Raw genomic sequence first — 18487 nt, forward strand, 5'->3', positions numbered from 1 at the left:
AAGGACGTAACTATTACAATATAATATATAGTTTATATTAATTATGTATAAACTGTGGACCCCCCCAGAAAAAATTGAAAATGCACCACTACTAAGACCTGTATTTACATTACTGGGGGCTTAGTCCCCTCAAGCCTCCTCCGATTTTCGCCTATGATTAAATCGTTAATAATTATTTAACATCCATACATAATTTCATGTTATTGAAGCATATTATAGTGGTAACACTGATTTTAAGATTTTTCCGGTCATAAAATAGTGCATATTTCAGTGATTTTTAGTGTTATAACTTATAACATGTGCAGAGCACGAATCTGATAACTTGTAAGATTCGTGCTCTGCTCATGAGAATCACAGCTCTGTACAATAATAATAAAATATAATAGAATTCGTATTCCACGAGACACGGATGTAATTTCGTCTTCGTTACGGCCGCCGAGAAGAAACCGACGGATAAACATTCGCAAATATCGTTGCCGCCGTCGTTCTGTACAAATGCGTCCCGGATTAAAATCGTAGTGGATTTTTTTCGTTCTCTTTTATTGCTTGACAAGTACCTATTTTATTTTATAATAGATAATTATTATTATTAATACTACTCAAAAAATGTTTTTTTTTCGAGCATAAACTACTAAACAAGTGCTTCTATCTGCTGTTCACTATTGGTTTTCACGTTTGCATCCGTCGCGCTATCTCATACACATGTTCGATTGTCGTGTGAAGTTGATAAATCGATCGACTTACGACGTGTCTGAGAAGATTTACAATATTTATAAATGCCGAATGTACGTCATGGTTGAATTTTAATGATCATGATCATCATGCGCTTTCTATGATACCACTTTAAGCTTTATATCATTGATGTAGATTGGTTAAGGAATTCCGAAAAAACTAGAGAGAGAAACTTAGGAAATCGATAACTCGATATGCACAACACTCACATGTGTTATCTCAGTCTTATAAACGTATAATATAGCATCTTTGATGTTCAGGGTTTTTTTCGTGTGTAGTAAGACACAGAGGCTAAAATATATTCTTTTTTTGTACTGCACACTTAAAGATTTTGTCATACTCCCTTTTCAAACGTTAACAGTAATGAGTAACACGGTTAAAATAGTTAGTATTTTCGATTTTACTGATGATACTCGTTCATCTTGAAATTTTAAAAATATGTAAAATAATTGAATAAAAAAAATGTAAAATTAAAATTAAATACCATAATAGGTGAGTATAAAGAATAGAACCACAACACGTTTTTAAATTTTGTACTACACACTTAACATTTCGAATTGCACAAAGTGTGTCGTACTGCACACAATTTTAGTCCCTGGTAAGATACATTTTATGCAGTGAGAAAAATAATTGAGCAGTGAAAATTAATACTTTGTGCAGCACAACAAAAACTCCTCGTTGTTATTTTATATTTATTATATAGGATTGTATAATTGTGCAAACTTAAAATAATAAACATAAACTATCATTAATTATAATATTATACCTTTTACTCGTATTTACAAAAAAAAAAAAAAATTATAATTTACAAATGATAATATTGCATTAATAATGTATAAATAACTGATTTATTTTGTAATTCATGGGCAATATGTGTATGTAATTTAATTCCCTACTACAATCAAGGAGTGAGAATAAATTTGTGCAGTCAGAAAAAAATTATTAAATAAACCCTGTTACTAGCTTAAACATTTGATTAAATTGACCAATCATCAAACACAAAAGGGAAGAACATTAACAGTGTTTTTTTTTCAATTGTAATAATTCATATACTCATAAATTGCAAATAACTTAAAATATCTCTACGATACCAACGACAAGGATGGGACGTGACTTAGGTAAAGGGGGTTTTAGGGTTCAACCCGTCGCCCCATGGCCAAAATTCCATAAATAAATAGGTAATAATAAAATCAATTATTACCATAAATATATATATATATCAAACCCCCATAAATAATATTTACCTACGCAATTGCTTAGCACCATTGCTAATCAGTTCGATTTGCAATAATAAACTATAAAATTACCACCAAATTTCAAGATTATTATGATTAATAACTTTAAATTAAAATACGAATGCCACTGTTTACAAACTATTCAATTATTGCAGATCGGTCAGCACAAGTTCGACAACGGCCCTGACCATACCACAACGCACACGATACACTTTTACTGGTGGGCTTACATCAAGTCTGACACTAATCCCGATCACAGGCAATCGGTCAATAGTAGTAGAAAATATATTGTAACTAAAAAATCTAAAGTAAAGACAGCTCCGAATTGTCTTGCATTATTAGACGAATATGTAAAATAATTTGTAGTCAATATACTCAAAGCAAGAAAGGCTAAGGATGTTTGATTATATCAGCAAATTAAAAAATTGGCTATGTTAATTTCACTAAATATCTATAAAATGAACAATAAAATTGTATTGAATATAATTCACAACAGATAAAAGTACAAATAATTGTTTTTTTTTTTTTTTTTTAAACAAAGATAATATAACAAAATTTATAATTATAAATAGGCTTGATAACAATATTTAAAAATTATGTTTGTAAGAATAGTCAGAACATTGAATTATATTGAAATAAAATATATACATTTTTAATAAAGTAGAATATATAAAAAAAAAAATTTAAAGGCAAATAACAGAAATAACAGAGCGTATAAGAAATGGTGATATTTATGGTAAGAATTAAAAAAATTTAAACTTAACAAACAACTAATATATTATTATTATTTTATTCTGGTTAGAATAACACATAAAATCGGTATACATTGCACTTTTATTTTTTAAATTTAGTATTCAACAGAAAAGAAACCCTATTAATTAGACTATTGAATAAGTTAATTTGTAATCTAAACATTAGTATTTAAGATATGTTATATCAAAAGAAAATTTATATGAAATAGGTAAGCTTATACAAGCCCGCTGTATATTAAATTATATTTTGTCTTAGTAATTAATATGTAGATATTTAATTGGTAAATATGCAATAATGTATAAATATATTTTTAAAAGCTTTCAAAATATATTACCATCTAATATAAATTGTATTTTGAAGTTCGTTCGCACAAATATTCTTAATTTTTAAGGCCTTCTTAAACTAATTAAATTATAAAAAAATCATAATTCATACAAAATATTGATATAAGTATTGAAATTATTTTAAATTTACTTTTTTTTAATAACCAGAAGTATAAAACAAATTTTTTAAGGCCTTAAAAAATTCAAAAAATTCATCAGCAATAAATAGTAAGCTATTTAAATAAATTTAAATTTAATTTAGAATTTATTAAAATTTAGTAAGTAAATATAAGCAAAGTAAGAGATTTTTTAATGAATTATTATAATAATATATTGTTATAAATAAATTGTATAATAAAAACGTTATATTCATATATTTATACCAATATTTTGAACAGTTAAATAATTTAAGAAGTATACTGAGTTAATTTTAAATAAGCTGGACAAAAAAATAATACAATTAATAAATTTCAAAGTTGACAGACTAGTCAATAATGAAAAAAAAAAGTATATATTAAATTAAAAACAATAAAGAAATTACAGCACCAACTTCCACGGTATACCACAAAAACTATTTTTTAAGTAACAAATAATATAAATATGGAATTTCAGTAATCTCAACTTAAAAAATAATCAGATACCTTGTAATAATATAAAAATAAAAATTAACAATTAATTAACACAAATTACAATTTAAATATTTTAAATATTTTTTATCTTTTGGCGGATCAGAAAATTATACCAGTAGTTTTTATAATTTAGTGGACTATAAATTATTTATGCCAAATAACATATGTTTATACAAATAAAGGGAAAATCTAGTAAGACTCAAGTTAAAGTAATTATATCTGTATTAATGAACACATTGCATATTTTTGAGACAGTTAACTAATTTTAATTTATTTGATTAAGTTAAAGAAAGTTATAATGATAAATTAACGAATATAGTTTTACATTTTAATATTGAACTCTAAATTATAATTTAATAGTGATTATTTCGATTACTTTTATATGTTACATACTGGTTGTTTATATACTTAAACATATTTTTTTAACTATGTAATGAGAAAACCAGTCTTATAATAAAACATATTCAATAAATGTATCTTAAGTATTATTTACATGATCCAAAAATTGTTGATTTTTATGGTTAAAAATAAAAATAAAATTAAAAGTTTGAAATTAAGTAAAACCCCAAAACTTTATTGCATTATTATACATATGATTCAGGTTATTTATGTAAAAAATAAAATAATTTATAAAATCAGCCAAATAAAACTATTTAACAAAAATTGATGATAGTCAACCTCATATTTTAACACATAAATCTATATACTTATGTAAAACAATATTTATCATCAAAATCACAGAAAATACAAGAATTCAACTTAAGCACTTCATTTGTGCTAGATTTAACTAATATACAAATTATTAGTTTTATTTAACCTACTATGTAATGCATAATAACTAGAAGTCTTTATATTATAAGATTGAAAACATAGTTACATTAGAACAGCATCATTATTTATACATATAATAAAAAATCTAATATTTATTTGTCTAGATTCAAAGAAGTAATTACTATTTTAAAAATAAGCTTTAATATTAGACATATTACTGGTGTTCCAAAATAAGTACATAGATTTCATGAGATATTAATTTAAAAGTAAAAACAAAACTAAATTTGATTCCTCCTTTACGTAAATCTATAAATGTTTAAAAATAAATGTAATATTATAACTCATTATTATTTTTAACAGATAGAAAAAAATTATTTGTTGATTAATAACAAATATAAAAAATTATAAAATTATTTTCAATTAATTTGCTTTATAACAATTATCAGGTCTTGAAAGAGTTTTTAACTTTTATAAATTAAAGTTGAGATCACTAAAAATTATATATATATATATATATATATATAATTAGATAATGCATCCATGTTTTCAAGCCTATACTTATACTTATTCTATACAACAATAATAAAATTAACAACAACACGAATTAACAATTTATAAACCTTGTTTTATAATAGTCATACTGGTGACCTATCATTCGTGCAAGTAAAGCACCAACACGTGCGCTATCTTTTTGTAGTTACTATCATATTAGACTTAGATTCCTTCAAAACACGTACCTGGTCCAACAGGTTTTGTTTTTCTCCTAATAATTTACTTATATTATCTTGGGCTTCATTTAACAACAGTCTAAAAATAATATTTTATTAGATAATATATTAAAATACAAAACAATTAAAAAATATTTACTTCAGAGTTTTATTTTCTTCTTGAAATCTTCGTAATTCCAAATTTTCTTCTTTCAATCGTTCAAGAGTACCCAATTTTCTGTGTAGATATTCATTTTCAATAGAAACCTTTTTAAATTCTTCTGTCATTTCTACTAACTGTTTACTATCACAGTTTTCTGCTATAGGTTCCACAAAAACTAGACCATCATTAGTTCGTTTAACTTGTAATCTACTAAGATGAATTTCAGTATCTGTTGGCTTTATACATGTGTTATCTCGCAAGATATCACTTTGTGATGGATTACATAGTTTTATCATTGTGTTTTCAATAGTTGCCTATATGAACAAATCATTTTCTGGTTAAATTTTGAAAAATTTATTATAAATGTTTAATTCAAACCTCAAATGGTAGTGATTTTGATGGTTTTTCATCAACAAAAAAGTCAGCTAAACTAGTCAATGAGTTAGAATTCAATGATAAAGATATATTATTAATTTTTGCAGTAAGTTTATCATTTTTCCATTCGTCTACATGGACTAGCTTTTCATTTTGTTTAGGCATAATGTTGTGTTCCAATCGAACCATTATCCTTGGTATCTGTGGAAAACCTGCAACACCTTCAAGTTCGTTCCAATCCCGTGTTCTGGTAGTAAATTTATCCTATTCAATAAAATATATACATTTATATTTATATATATGTATAGAATTGTAAATTTAAATAGTTAGACTAATTTTAGACGCAACTAGGGCACTGAAAGATTGGAAAACAATCAAATATATAATGTCCACAAATTGTAAGTACTCCATCCCACATCAAGTTATTATTTATAATAAGTTCTCAGAAAATATTACTAAGAAAAAATATAATAATATCAAATCACAATAATCTTAATTTAAATTGATTTTTGAAATTATTAAGAATGATTTTGTAAATTATAAATAAATTAAGTGTTAATAATTTATTATTAATTGGAAGTTATAACTTCAATACCGACAAATTTAGAGCTTTAGTTGCGCCTGTAAATCTAATATACCAATGATTTCAAACTAAATTAATTATGTGTGTTATTATACAGATTTATTTCTTCGATCTTATAAAAAAAATTAATCCAATTTAAAACCTGCTATAAAATGAAAAATGTTCTAAGATCGAAAAAACAAATTTATCCAGATATTAGTTATTATGAGTACCTTCTTATGCTGGGAAATGATCAGCAAATTATTTGTGTAAGCGCACCCATTGCATTCCAAGAGAAAATTATAAAATTAAAACAAAGTGAACATTAAACTCAATAATGATCATGCAAGTATAGTTAATACAAAAATATTAACCCTCTTTTAAAAAATAATTTAAAATCCATGTTTATTATAAGTAGTCTAAATAGGCTCAGTAATCAGTATGCTTGATTGATTTACTTATATTTATTATAAATTTGTCAATAATTTTAAACTGATTTATTCAATTTCTTGAATAATATAAAAAACAACTGAACAGCAAGATGGTTTTATTATACACATTATTTACATTATTTTATGTAATAATATTGATTATAAGTAGTATAAATAATACAAATTTACTATTTATAATCAATGATAATACTTTTGAGTAGAATAAATCTGTAATAAACTCTTAATTTAATTTGGAAAGTAGGTAACTTAAATATGTAATTATTTTCACTATGTTGATATTATTAGTATACTCTTTTTACTATTATTGTTATAATAAACATTTTTACAAAATTGATTTCTAAATAAGATGACTTATCATTGCTTTTAAATACCCCAGTTACTACTCATTTCTTATAATTCAGAGGTGGCCAACTTTAAATCGATTTTTTAGTTTTTCTAGGTTGTCATAATCGACGGCAAAAAAAAAAAGAAAAGGTTGTCACTAAGAAAAAACATATTTTATATATATATATGGATATTGCATGTTACACTTATTTTATTCCTTCTATTTAGAATATTAATAAGTAATAATATATTTAATTTTATAATTTTACATAACGCATATTTTAGTATATTTTTCATCAATTTATACCAGCGTTTCTCAAACTATGGGTCGCGACCCCCTAGGGGGTCACGAGTTAATTTTTTGGGGGCCGCGAGAAGTTTTTTTTAATTATACAGATAGTAAGAAACAAGCACATTCATCACATACGCCTAATTATTAATTAAGTATTATATAATTATTATTATTATAAAGTAGTAAATAAGAAATAAAATAGAATAAATTTGTTTTTAGAAATTATTTGTATTGATTCTGTAAATGTAAAACTATGGGGTCACGATAGATTTTTGGAAAAAAATTTGGGTCGCAGTCCTAAAAAGATTGAGAACCGCTGATTTATACGAATGCCATAAATACCATTATTTAATACGTAATATCCATTAGATTACGTACATATACACCTACATAACTGCTCAACTTAAGTGTAGTTTTATTTTTTATAGTTATTTATTACTATTATTAATATTACTGTATATTGTCTTAATTAATAGTTATTAATCTAATTTTTATATTCATGGGCTGAACAAAAATGTACAAAAAAAAATAAATATTTAAATTTTTTTCTGAAAAAATTAAAGAGTTGTGATTGACCTGTTGGCCTCCTCTGCTAATTTTCATCTATAATTTGTGTAAGAAATATTTTTGTAACATTTATATTTATTTTAATATTAAATGGTTTTATTTTATTAATACTCACAATAAATCTGTTTATATAATTTTATGTATTTATTTTATCATATTTTCATAAGATAGATTTCATTAATATAAATAAAAATACTTAATTACTTACTAGATTTAAAAAAGTAATATACTCTTTTAACCTGATTAATAACAACATGCAGCAATTTTGAAGAAAAAAATGTTAAGGTATAAAAAAAGAATAATAAAAATAAAACATTGCATACAAGTAATTAAATAAGATACCTGAAATTCATCCCAAGGAATATATGGACATTCCTCAGTACTAACATTTGTAACTTGTAATTTAACAACAGAATTTAGACCTTGTGATTGATGTAAAATTTCAACCCGCCCAAATTTCAGTGTAGTGATAGCAACCTGAAATTAAAATGTTGAAAATTATTACTTAAAAAACAAATAAATTGTAATCTTTTGATCCTATTAAATTATTATTTAATATTTGTATTAAATCAAAAATTAAATACTAATGAATGAAATAAAATAAAGTAATTACTAGATCTTTTCTTTTAATAGAACTTCCAATTGAATCTCGTTCGCTAGAAGTAGTTGGTGGTGTTAATTCTCCTCCACCAAAAATATCATCAAATGCTTCAGAAGCAATTTCAATATTTTTAGTAAATCCTCCTTTTGGTCTATGAGCTGAAGGAAACTTAAATATTACATCAGCACCATCATTTGTATCCAAACTCAGATCCATTAAACTTTCACTATCTGAACTCATATCAGACCTAAAATTTATTATAATCTTAATTAAATAATCATAATTTATAAATAGATATACAGTGAAACTTCCAATTAAAAGTCATCAAAGGGACCATAAATAATGACCGCTATTTAGAGGTGGCTGTCCTATAGAGGTAGACAATACTTGATGGGATCAAGAAAAACTACTGTTACTTAGAGATGACCATAAACAGAAGTTTCAATTTCTATAGATATATATTTTTATTTTATATATATATTATTGTTAATTTACTGTTTTCTACCTGACTGATACATTATCATTAAAATCATCCATATTTTGTTTTCCAGTAAGATCAACTGATGCTCCAAAATTAAACCAACGTTTTTTCATCCCTTTGAAAGATGGTAAGGTAATATCAGTAGTAACTGATTCAGCCATTTTAATTTGAGACATTTCTTTGACATTGTCATATACAACAGATACAGATTTTTGTGATATATATTCTTTTCTTTTAGAACTGGCTGCTGATATAGCCATCGGTATTCTGAATGCTTGGCTCATATCATAAACATATCCAACATCCTTAAAGGAAAAAACAAAGTAAAAAAAAAATATATATATATATATGTATTTAAATATAAAATAAGTTGTCTTTAAATACCTCATATGTTGTTTGTACAATATTACTTGATTGTACACTATGTCCACTTTGAGTTGCTATGCTAGACGAATCTGCTACAACACTTGAGCTCACATCATCAACACCTCCAGTTTTGCTTAATATATCTAACTGAGCACTAGTGACAAATGTTACTTCTATTTGAGCAAATAGTCCAGCAAATACAAATGATCCACTTTGCTTATTTCCTAGTATGCTATGTTGATCAGCAACAACATATGTAGCCAACTGAATATTTAAAATAATTTTCAAATTAATCAATGCTTAAATATGAATAATAAAATGCTAACTTCATCAACTGCATCAGCCACACGCAAAAGAAAAAGATATTGAAAATGATTGATTTGTATGCTTATTAAATTTGGAACATGACATAACACCGTCATATCACCATATTTAAGATTCCTATTGAATGCTTCAGATTTTGGAGTAAGTGTAGGCGTTTGAACCCATAGGGTTAATGGAAAAGCTTCAAGAAAGGGTACTGGTGCAGATCCAGCAGCTCTGGCACCATAAAAATCACCCCAAACAGGATCCAATCGTATACACCTAATATAGATAAAATAAATAATAAAAAAAAAAACATTAATATTAATTAAAATAATAAATAATTAAAAATAAATAAAATTAAAAATAATTTTAAAACTATCACAATTCATATTTATTATATATTCATATTTAAATAAAATATAAGGCAAAAATGGTAAAATTGGTAATTAATTAAATATAACAATAACCTAATACAGTTATTATAAAAAAGTCAAATCTATAATTATAAAAAAGTATAGTGTTTAAATAATTAAAAACTATTAATATACCAAATATCTCTAGCTTCAATCCATAACAGTTCTTGATTCAGCTCCTTCATGAATTCTTCTAATGTCGAAACTATAATATTATTGGGGTATGGTCGTACATTATCATTACCTAAAGCAATATACATATAGAATTTAATTTTAAAATTGTTTAAATAAACTATAGACACACACATTTTAAATCAAACATAAATATATAGTTATCATAATTATATATATATATAATAGTTTATATTTAGAAATAAATAAATAAATTACTGCTTAGTCTGAATTATTATTGTGTTTGTACTGTATGACCGATTTGAAATTAAAATTTTATCACCATGTATATAAAATGTCAATAAAATATAAACAGTCGCAATTTTATTGACCATGTATATATCTGATGATGAATTTTCAATTCAAAACCTGTCGTACATTACTAAAATAATAATACTCCAGAATAAGGATTCATTTAATTAATTTTATACACAAACTATTAATTTATATTTTCTTCTACAAATAATAACAATTTACTAATTATTATTTTATTTTATTATTTTATTATTTCAAACAATAGCAAATTTAAGGAGGGGAAATGAGCCTTGCCCCCCTACCCAACTGGCCTTAGTTAAATTTTACAATAGTAAATATTGATAAATAATTAAGTATAACCGATTAAGTGAATTTGAGTAAGGAGATTACATTGATTCATATGATATACAACTCAACAATTTTTAAAAACAACACAAAAACTATAGCCAAAGTTTAAATTGCACAAGTATCTTTATTGTGAATAAGGAATTAACTCCCCAAAATTATCCCTAGATTTTGGACTATGGCCTCTACGCCTCTAATTAAATCCTGATTTCACTACTAATTTCAAACATAAATGTTGAGAGAAGTGAAGTATTGATAATACATTTAAAAAAATTTAAATAAACCTAAATTGTATACTGAATATTTCAGTATTATTAATGATAATTTTAAATAAATGCAGTTTAATACCCAAGTTCTTTTAGCATTTTTTTTTTTCAATTTGGATATTTATACATGTATAATAAGGTGGTACTTTCATAAAATATGGGTCAAACTTCTTTTAAAAGTTTTGATCAATAAACTTCAAAATGTTTCAGAATTATTGAGTATATATATATTTTTTTTAAACATGAGTTTTTTAATGTTTAACATTTCGGTAAAATCAATAATTTGTCATCATAATTACTTTATATGGTATGAACCTATCTTATTATATCTGAGGTGGTATTTCATAGCAAATTATGGGTTGTTATTAATTTAGTTTAATTTGCACAGTGTTCTCTCAGAACGAGTGAAGGTGGTTGCTTTGTTAATGTGTGTACACAATATTGAAAATGAGTAATGTATTTTACCCTTATGTATACATGATTTGGAAATAAATTTTTTGACCATCACTCTATATAAATATTTAAAATTTGGATTCTTAAGCTTATTTCACTAATATGTGACAAATATCCTATATAATTACATTAAATATACTTGAAAATTTGTTATTAAATAAAAAGTTGGCAATAAAAATAATATAATTTTTCCTTAATAATTCATATAAAATTTTTAATTTTTTCTTAAAATAAGTTTTTGTAATCTTTAGTATTAATGACTTTATTTTGAAATCTCATACAGTAGCTACAGTAGTAAAAATAATTTAAAACTAAAACTCAACATCTTTAATTCACAATAAAAAAGACCCCAGGGGGTAGCTTTTATGCCAAAGTAATATATTTGTCCATAATGGAAAGAAATTATATTGAAAGGATCTATCTGTTGTTAATAAAATTTGGTTACTGCAGAAGTTCCTTTTTAGTTTAAGTACAATATATATAAAGTTAATTAAATTAATTTGTGAAAACTGGAGGCAAGGTCAATGGCATAGTCAGGATTTTTAAATGGGAGGGGTTGAAAACTTTTTTGGGTAGTTTTGGTAGAAAAACTTTGAGAGTTCACCCATAACCTCTTCCTGACTACTAAATTTAAAAATAGTTTTAATAATATTTATTAAAATATAATTAATAATAATAATAATAATAAAATAATGGTGATCAGCTGCAATAGCATTGTCACGACATAACATGGTATAAAAACTATATTGATTATAAAATATAAGAGTCAGAAAAGAGTCATCACAACATTCATGATAACTACCAAAAATTTAGTAGTAATCACAGTAGAAATAATACGCTTATGTATTTACCAATGACAAACATCCGTCAATCATCAACATTTAGTTAATACCAACATTTTACATTCTAAATATAAATATTCTAAAATTTAGAATATTTAAATACCAAATAGTAGTATACTAGTTTAGTACATACACATAAACACGACCAATAAGGGAAGCTACAGCCACCCCTTGGCTATGCCACTGAGCAAGGTTGTATGTTGGGATAGTTCTAGGGGACGATTTACTGAAGAAAAAAAAGAAGATATATAAAATTAAATAACTACCTTAGCAATATTAAATTAGTAGTTTAATAGTCCATAACTTTAATTATTATTTTTACCTTGAGCATGATTTAATAATTTTTCTGTGACAGGGTGGTAATCTTCATCTTTGGCTGGATATTCAGAAGAATAAAAAAGAGATGCATACTGCAAACCATTAACGCAGTTAGCCAAGTCAAATCTTGACATGCCGTGTTCATTACTACGAATATTACTCAAAGTAGCTCGACTCGTTTGTAAGTTTAATGATTTAGGGCGATCCTTTTGATTATTACATAGTGTGACTTCTTCAAATACAAACTGTAGAAAAATAAGTACATACAGAACACAAATATTAAATAACTATATTTTAAATTTAATGTAAACATTATAGCAGACATTCATCAAAATGAAAATAGTATGACTGCTAAATCAATATATATGTTGTTATGAAAGCCTGTTCATTTTGAATACTAACCACGTATTAAGAGATAGCCAATGAACGACTGACTTAAGTAATGGATAGTCAGTTGTGTTTTCAATCTTAGTTAAAACAGTGTCATTCTCATTAATATTAAAAATATAATAAGTAGTATTGACAAGTTTATTGTAATTAATTATTTCATAAACTTCATAGTACAAAATAACTGTTTTGGCGGAATATTTCTAGTGACTATGGGACTAACCCAGAGGTTCACAATATATATATAGTGGATTTCGTTTAATGTAGACACATTGGGACCAAACTCATTAGCTTACATAAGTGTTTGACTATAAACCAAATTTAGTTTAAAAACACCAACTTGTTGAATATTAAAGAGTTTTGATTTTACACACATAAAATTAAAAGAACTATGTTAAATTAAATAAATATACAAAATTATAATGAAAAATATAAACTGTCCCTTAACTAATAAATAATAACTTACGCGAGGCATAATTGCTTCAATAAGAATATCAAAGTATATCATACTGCCTAAATTATCTTGATTTGCCACATTAGTAGTCATCAGTGATTTATAAACATTCAATGCAAATGTATTCAACCATAACACTGTAAGAGCATCAAAGTTCAGTTGGACTGGATTTAACTGTGCATAAAATTTTGATGGAGGTACTGAAAAAAATGTTAATGGGTTTTATTCAATAATTATTTAATATTCAAAAATTATTTACGTGGAAATGCAGCATCTCCAGGATAGTAATAGTATGTAAATTCTGCATGTATAACTTTGGAATCATGAGGCAATTTATGACGTTCTTTATCTCCTATAATACAATACTAGTTATAATAATAGTAATAATAATAATAAAAATAACATACATAATATAATCCGAAAAAAATGATTTAGAATTGATTTTTTCATATCTTAAATATTGTTAGTTATTATATCAAAATACCTTTAATAAAAGCAATTTGTTCTTGTTTTTTCCCAGATTGTACCCTAAATACAGTAAAATCAGACATTCTTAAAACTGTACAACTCGTCATTAACTTTGAATATTGAGCTTTCAGATATTTAGTAATATTTCCTCTTTCAGTTTCAGGTACTTGAAAATTTTCTCTAACTATTGTATATAGATTTTCCCAAAATTGACTTTGAGAATCCTTTAGCCATTGAAAAAAAGATGAACTAGCTTTTTTGTAAAGACCCCAATGTAATCTATCACTATCAGCCAAATGATAAGGATAAAGATCAATTTGAAAATCTGTCACTTCAATTTGTATAGATCCTCCTTTTAGTAAATCTGGGTGCAGTGAACGACCTAAATGATTCAAAAATGTTTATTAAAACATAACTAAATACAATTTTACAAAGTGTATCTCACTTCCAGGATCATCACTAAGATGAAGATTAATTTTCTGTGCAACAAAGTGGTAAGATGTTTCTACTACGTCATGAAAACTAAACAGACATGAACTTTTTGAACTTGAAACAAACTTTCCTCTTTTTTCCTGATCTAATTGAGCTTGATATTCAGGTAAACACTAAAAAAAAATATGCAAATATTAAACACATTACTTAAAATATTATCATTCAAAATATTTATTATTTACTTCTAGCTTTCTAATAGCTTTTTTTTTTCGCGAAAGATCAGTTGATTTTTTAACAACGCCAGCTAATGAATCTATATAATGAAGTGCAGCTTTCATTTGAGAATCAGTAAAAACGCACAATAATTCTTCAATGAGAATTGCTAACTTACACCCCAAAATAAAACAATCTATAACATAATCATTTTTAATAAGTATTTAATTTAAATTAATATATATATATATATGTATATGTATAACACTACCTGAAAGTCTCTTTTTTATAGTTAATCGACAAATTATATCATTTGTAAACAACTTAATAGGAGGTTTATTATGATCATTTGTAGAATATAATTCAATTCGTATCATCTGCCAAGTCAATTCTTTGAATATCAGTATTTGTGTTTTCTGTTCATTTTTTACTCTAGTTGTCTTGAGATTAGTAGACTCCCAATTTGGAGACTTGGACTGAACTAATATTTTTAAAATCTAAAATATAAAAAATAAATTATACTTTGTGTACTATCATTGTTTTTTACAAGAAAATTAATATATTTTCTATGATAAAATCTTTGAACCAAAAGTGCAAAATTAATTAATCAAATTATAAAATTTAATCTCAATAATTATAAAAATTATTTGTTTTTTAAGATGTCATACAGTGAAGGTAAATACTATAGTATTATACTACATTTTTATTTTCCAACTTAATTTTAGTTATTTTTCTATAATATGCTACATCCCTATACAACTAATCTCCTGATACATCTCCTCAACACTTCTAATTAAACTTAAGTTTTCTTTAAAACCTTGTTGCCTATATACTACAATTCTTGTGTAATCAAATCAATTAAATTCACTCAAATGTTAGATTGCACTTATTACAACTGATTTTAAGATCCAAACTTCTATTGCAATTATTATTATAAATAATTCCATTATTCAAATCCACCAATTTCATACTAATACTCAATCAAAATGTTTACAAGTCCCATAGTTGTCTCAAAAGATGTAGGTTAAAAGATATGCTAAACCCTGTTCCTCAAAAATAGGCCCTATTACTCCTATTACTGAATAGTCTTCTCATTACTATCTGATTATTAATTTCCAATCAATTTTCTCACTGTATTTTAATTTATACAAATTATGATTAAATTTATCATTATTAAAATTTTATTTTTTAAATTAAAAAAATATATATAATGCTATTGAAATTATAATTAAAATAATGCATATTATTATTTATTACATGTATATTTTAAAAAGAACACGATAGTACACAATAAATTATTAGTTATTTTAATAAACTATTAGGCAATAATTTGTAACACAAGAATATTTTTAAATAATTATTACCAAAGAAGGCAACTAAAATTAATAAATACATTATTGATAAGATAACATACCTAACTATGTATATAATGACAATAATACTTATGAGAGTTAAACAAAATAATTATTAACATATAATAATATTACCTGCACAGAAGCGTGAAAAGCAGGATCTCTAAAAGTAATGTTAACTTCATTAATTTGTATTGTCATACCATCAATTACTTGATTAATGAATTTATATTTTCCAGGCTGTACAGCAGTTTGTACATTTTCTCGCAATGCCATTGATTCTACATTATCACAAGACTCAATTTCAACTGATACTCTATCTAAAGTCTATAAAAATAATATATTTAATACTTAAATATTAATATATAATAATAAAATGTATTTGTTTAAACTAATCATTGCATAAATAAACTAACAATTAAATAATCAAATTACATTAATTTTGAAGTAAATTTAAAAATTTAAAGCTTGAAACCTTAATCTTATTTAAAAAATATTTTTAAAAAAAGTTTTCAGATACAACTACACAGTAAAACATTAAAATGTATTATTAACTAATAAAATATGATAGTAATATTAACTATATAGTGATTTATCTGACTTGTATTCAATTTTCTATACTAAAAACAATAATTATATTGGTTGTAAATTACTAATAAATATGTATATAATAATTAATTATGAAGTGTCTAGGTCAAATGTTTTCTTTTAAAAACAAGCATAAATTGATTGTATAATACTTTTATTTACTTTTATGAAAATTAGTGACACAAACATTATTTAATTTTGGTGGGAGGGTTGTACATTTGAAAAAATTTAATTTTGGAAGGTGTTTAGTGGGGAGAATGAGGATAAAGTTAGTTAACTACATATGTCAACCCTCAACTCACCCCCCTTAGTTACATCACAGATTAAAATACTAAATGATTAGTAATGAACTATTTTATAATTTGTTATTATTAATTTCAAATTAGTATTATATAATTATAATAATAATAATAATACATTTAAGGTTAAACTTTTTACTACTATAATAATATTAAAAAAAAATTAATTTTATAAAATTATAGATACAATAAATTATTTACCAAAGACATAGGAACTTTCTTGATAGCCATAAATGGAACCTGAAAGAAAACTCTATCACATTTAGCGCTGGTTATTCGTACCCAATATGGTACATCCAGTACATCCATTAAAGCATTTTCATCAAGTTCCAAAGATGTTAATTCACCTTCACCTTTAAATGTACTTAAATTTATGTCTTCTTCTCTCAAACCTTTAGTAAACCTAAATTTCCATAAAATGTTTAATAGTACAATACTGAAAATAATATTCTATAAAAATTATTTTATTTACCTCGCAAGTTGTTTTAAAATCTGTTTTTTAAGAACTGAAGCCATTTTAGTAGTTTCACAGAATAAAATAATCACTAGAACTAATTAACAAAAAAACTACTATTAACTGACTGTTTTTACATGTTTAAGTATTAACAATTAAAGATAAATTACGAATGTACAACATATTAATATACATGCACTGACAAATTTAAAATCTTATATAATATATTTTTATACAGTCAAAAAAAAACTGGTAGCTAGTGATTGCCTGTAGGAAGTGCGGAGTTTTGGAGAGCTGGCAAATGTTATCAAATGGCCTTAGCTTATCAGATAATCAGCTGATATCTTTAATTTTGATACATAACATAATTACTCTATGATAATCAACTATGATGATAACTGACAACACCTTTAACTTATATGCAACTAATATTGAACTGGAAAATCACCAGCCTATGCTCAATAATACGCAGGGGCATATTTACTAATGATGGGAACTATCGAGTGATATCGATAATCGAGAAGTGAGTAATCAAGAAGATTTAACATTAAAGAGGTTCACTCGAAAAAATTCTGTCGGTTAGTACTTATTATAATAACTATTTAATGATTATTAAATAAAAATTTAAAATTCTAGTAAGTACTTAATAGTAGAGTAAAACTATATTATGAAATAGCTCGTTCGTTTCAATAACAATTAAACCAATAGGTACGTTGTATTACTTATTATAAATACATTAACCATAATATATTATAATTATGAACTATAAGAACCATAAAATTAAGTATGTCGTATTTTTTGTGAATATTTTAGTTTATCATCAACTGCATAAAAATAAATGTCGATCCTTATTAAATTATAACTCAATATTTTGTAAATAGAAAACCATAAAAAAGTTAAAAGAAAAGTTAAAAAATGTTTAAATTACTGTTTAAAAATATTATGAAGTCCAAATTTTTCGGAGTCATTTCTAGGATCATTAGTTATTTGTTCTGACAGTGCCGTCGTAAGCTTTTGCGAGGCCTTAAGCAAAATCAGTACAATTTCCCTACATCTATATATATTTAACTATTCTAATAAATTGTGGGCTCCCGAATTTATTTGAAGTACGAGGCCTTAGGCAATTGCCTAAGTTACT

General features: G+C 24.8%; 1 protein-coding gene across 4 annotated transcripts; it reads right to left on the reverse strand.

Annotated features, from left to right (window-relative positions):
- Window positions 1–471: 471 nt before the first annotated feature.
- Window positions 472–17529, reverse strand: LOC112684598 (UHRF1-binding protein 1-like). Of its 4 annotated transcripts, XM_025556201.1 has the most exons (21): window positions 17368–17528; window positions 17097–17298; window positions 16144–16335; window positions 14928–15153; window positions 14686–14852; window positions 14457–14616; window positions 14028–14393; window positions 13803–13895; window positions 13556–13743; window positions 12707–12947; window positions 10188–10296; window positions 9660–9918; window positions 9352–9597; window positions 8992–9272; window positions 8499–8733; window positions 8228–8362; window positions 6484–6492; window positions 5692–5952; window positions 5311–5627; window positions 5181–5250; window positions 472–557 (listed from the first exon to the last, which is right to left on the reverse strand). In XM_025556201.1, exons 1-21 carry the CDS (start codon window positions 17409–17411, stop codon window positions 540–542), a joined length of 3819 nt encoding a protein of 1272 aa, XP_025411986.1. In that variant the 5' UTR covers window positions 17412–17528; the 3' UTR covers window positions 472–539. The 4 variants fall into 4 exon arrangements, with proteins under 4 accessions (XP_025411986.1, XP_025411984.1, XP_025411985.1 ...); XM_025556199.1 differs by lacking the exon at window positions 472–557 and having other exon boundaries at window positions 4948–5250; window positions 17368–17527; XM_025556200.1 differs by lacking the exons at window positions 472–557; window positions 6484–6492 and having other exon boundaries at window positions 4948–5250; window positions 17368–17524.
- Between the last annotated feature and the right edge of the window lie 958 nt (window positions 17530–18487).

Source organism: Sipha flava, unplaced genomic scaffold, assembly GCF_003268045.1.
Source record: "Sipha flava isolate LNK unplaced genomic scaffold, YSA_version1 252_pilon_pilon, whole genome shotgun sequence".
NCBI lineage: Eukaryota > Metazoa > Arthropoda > Insecta > Hemiptera > Aphididae > Sipha > Sipha flava.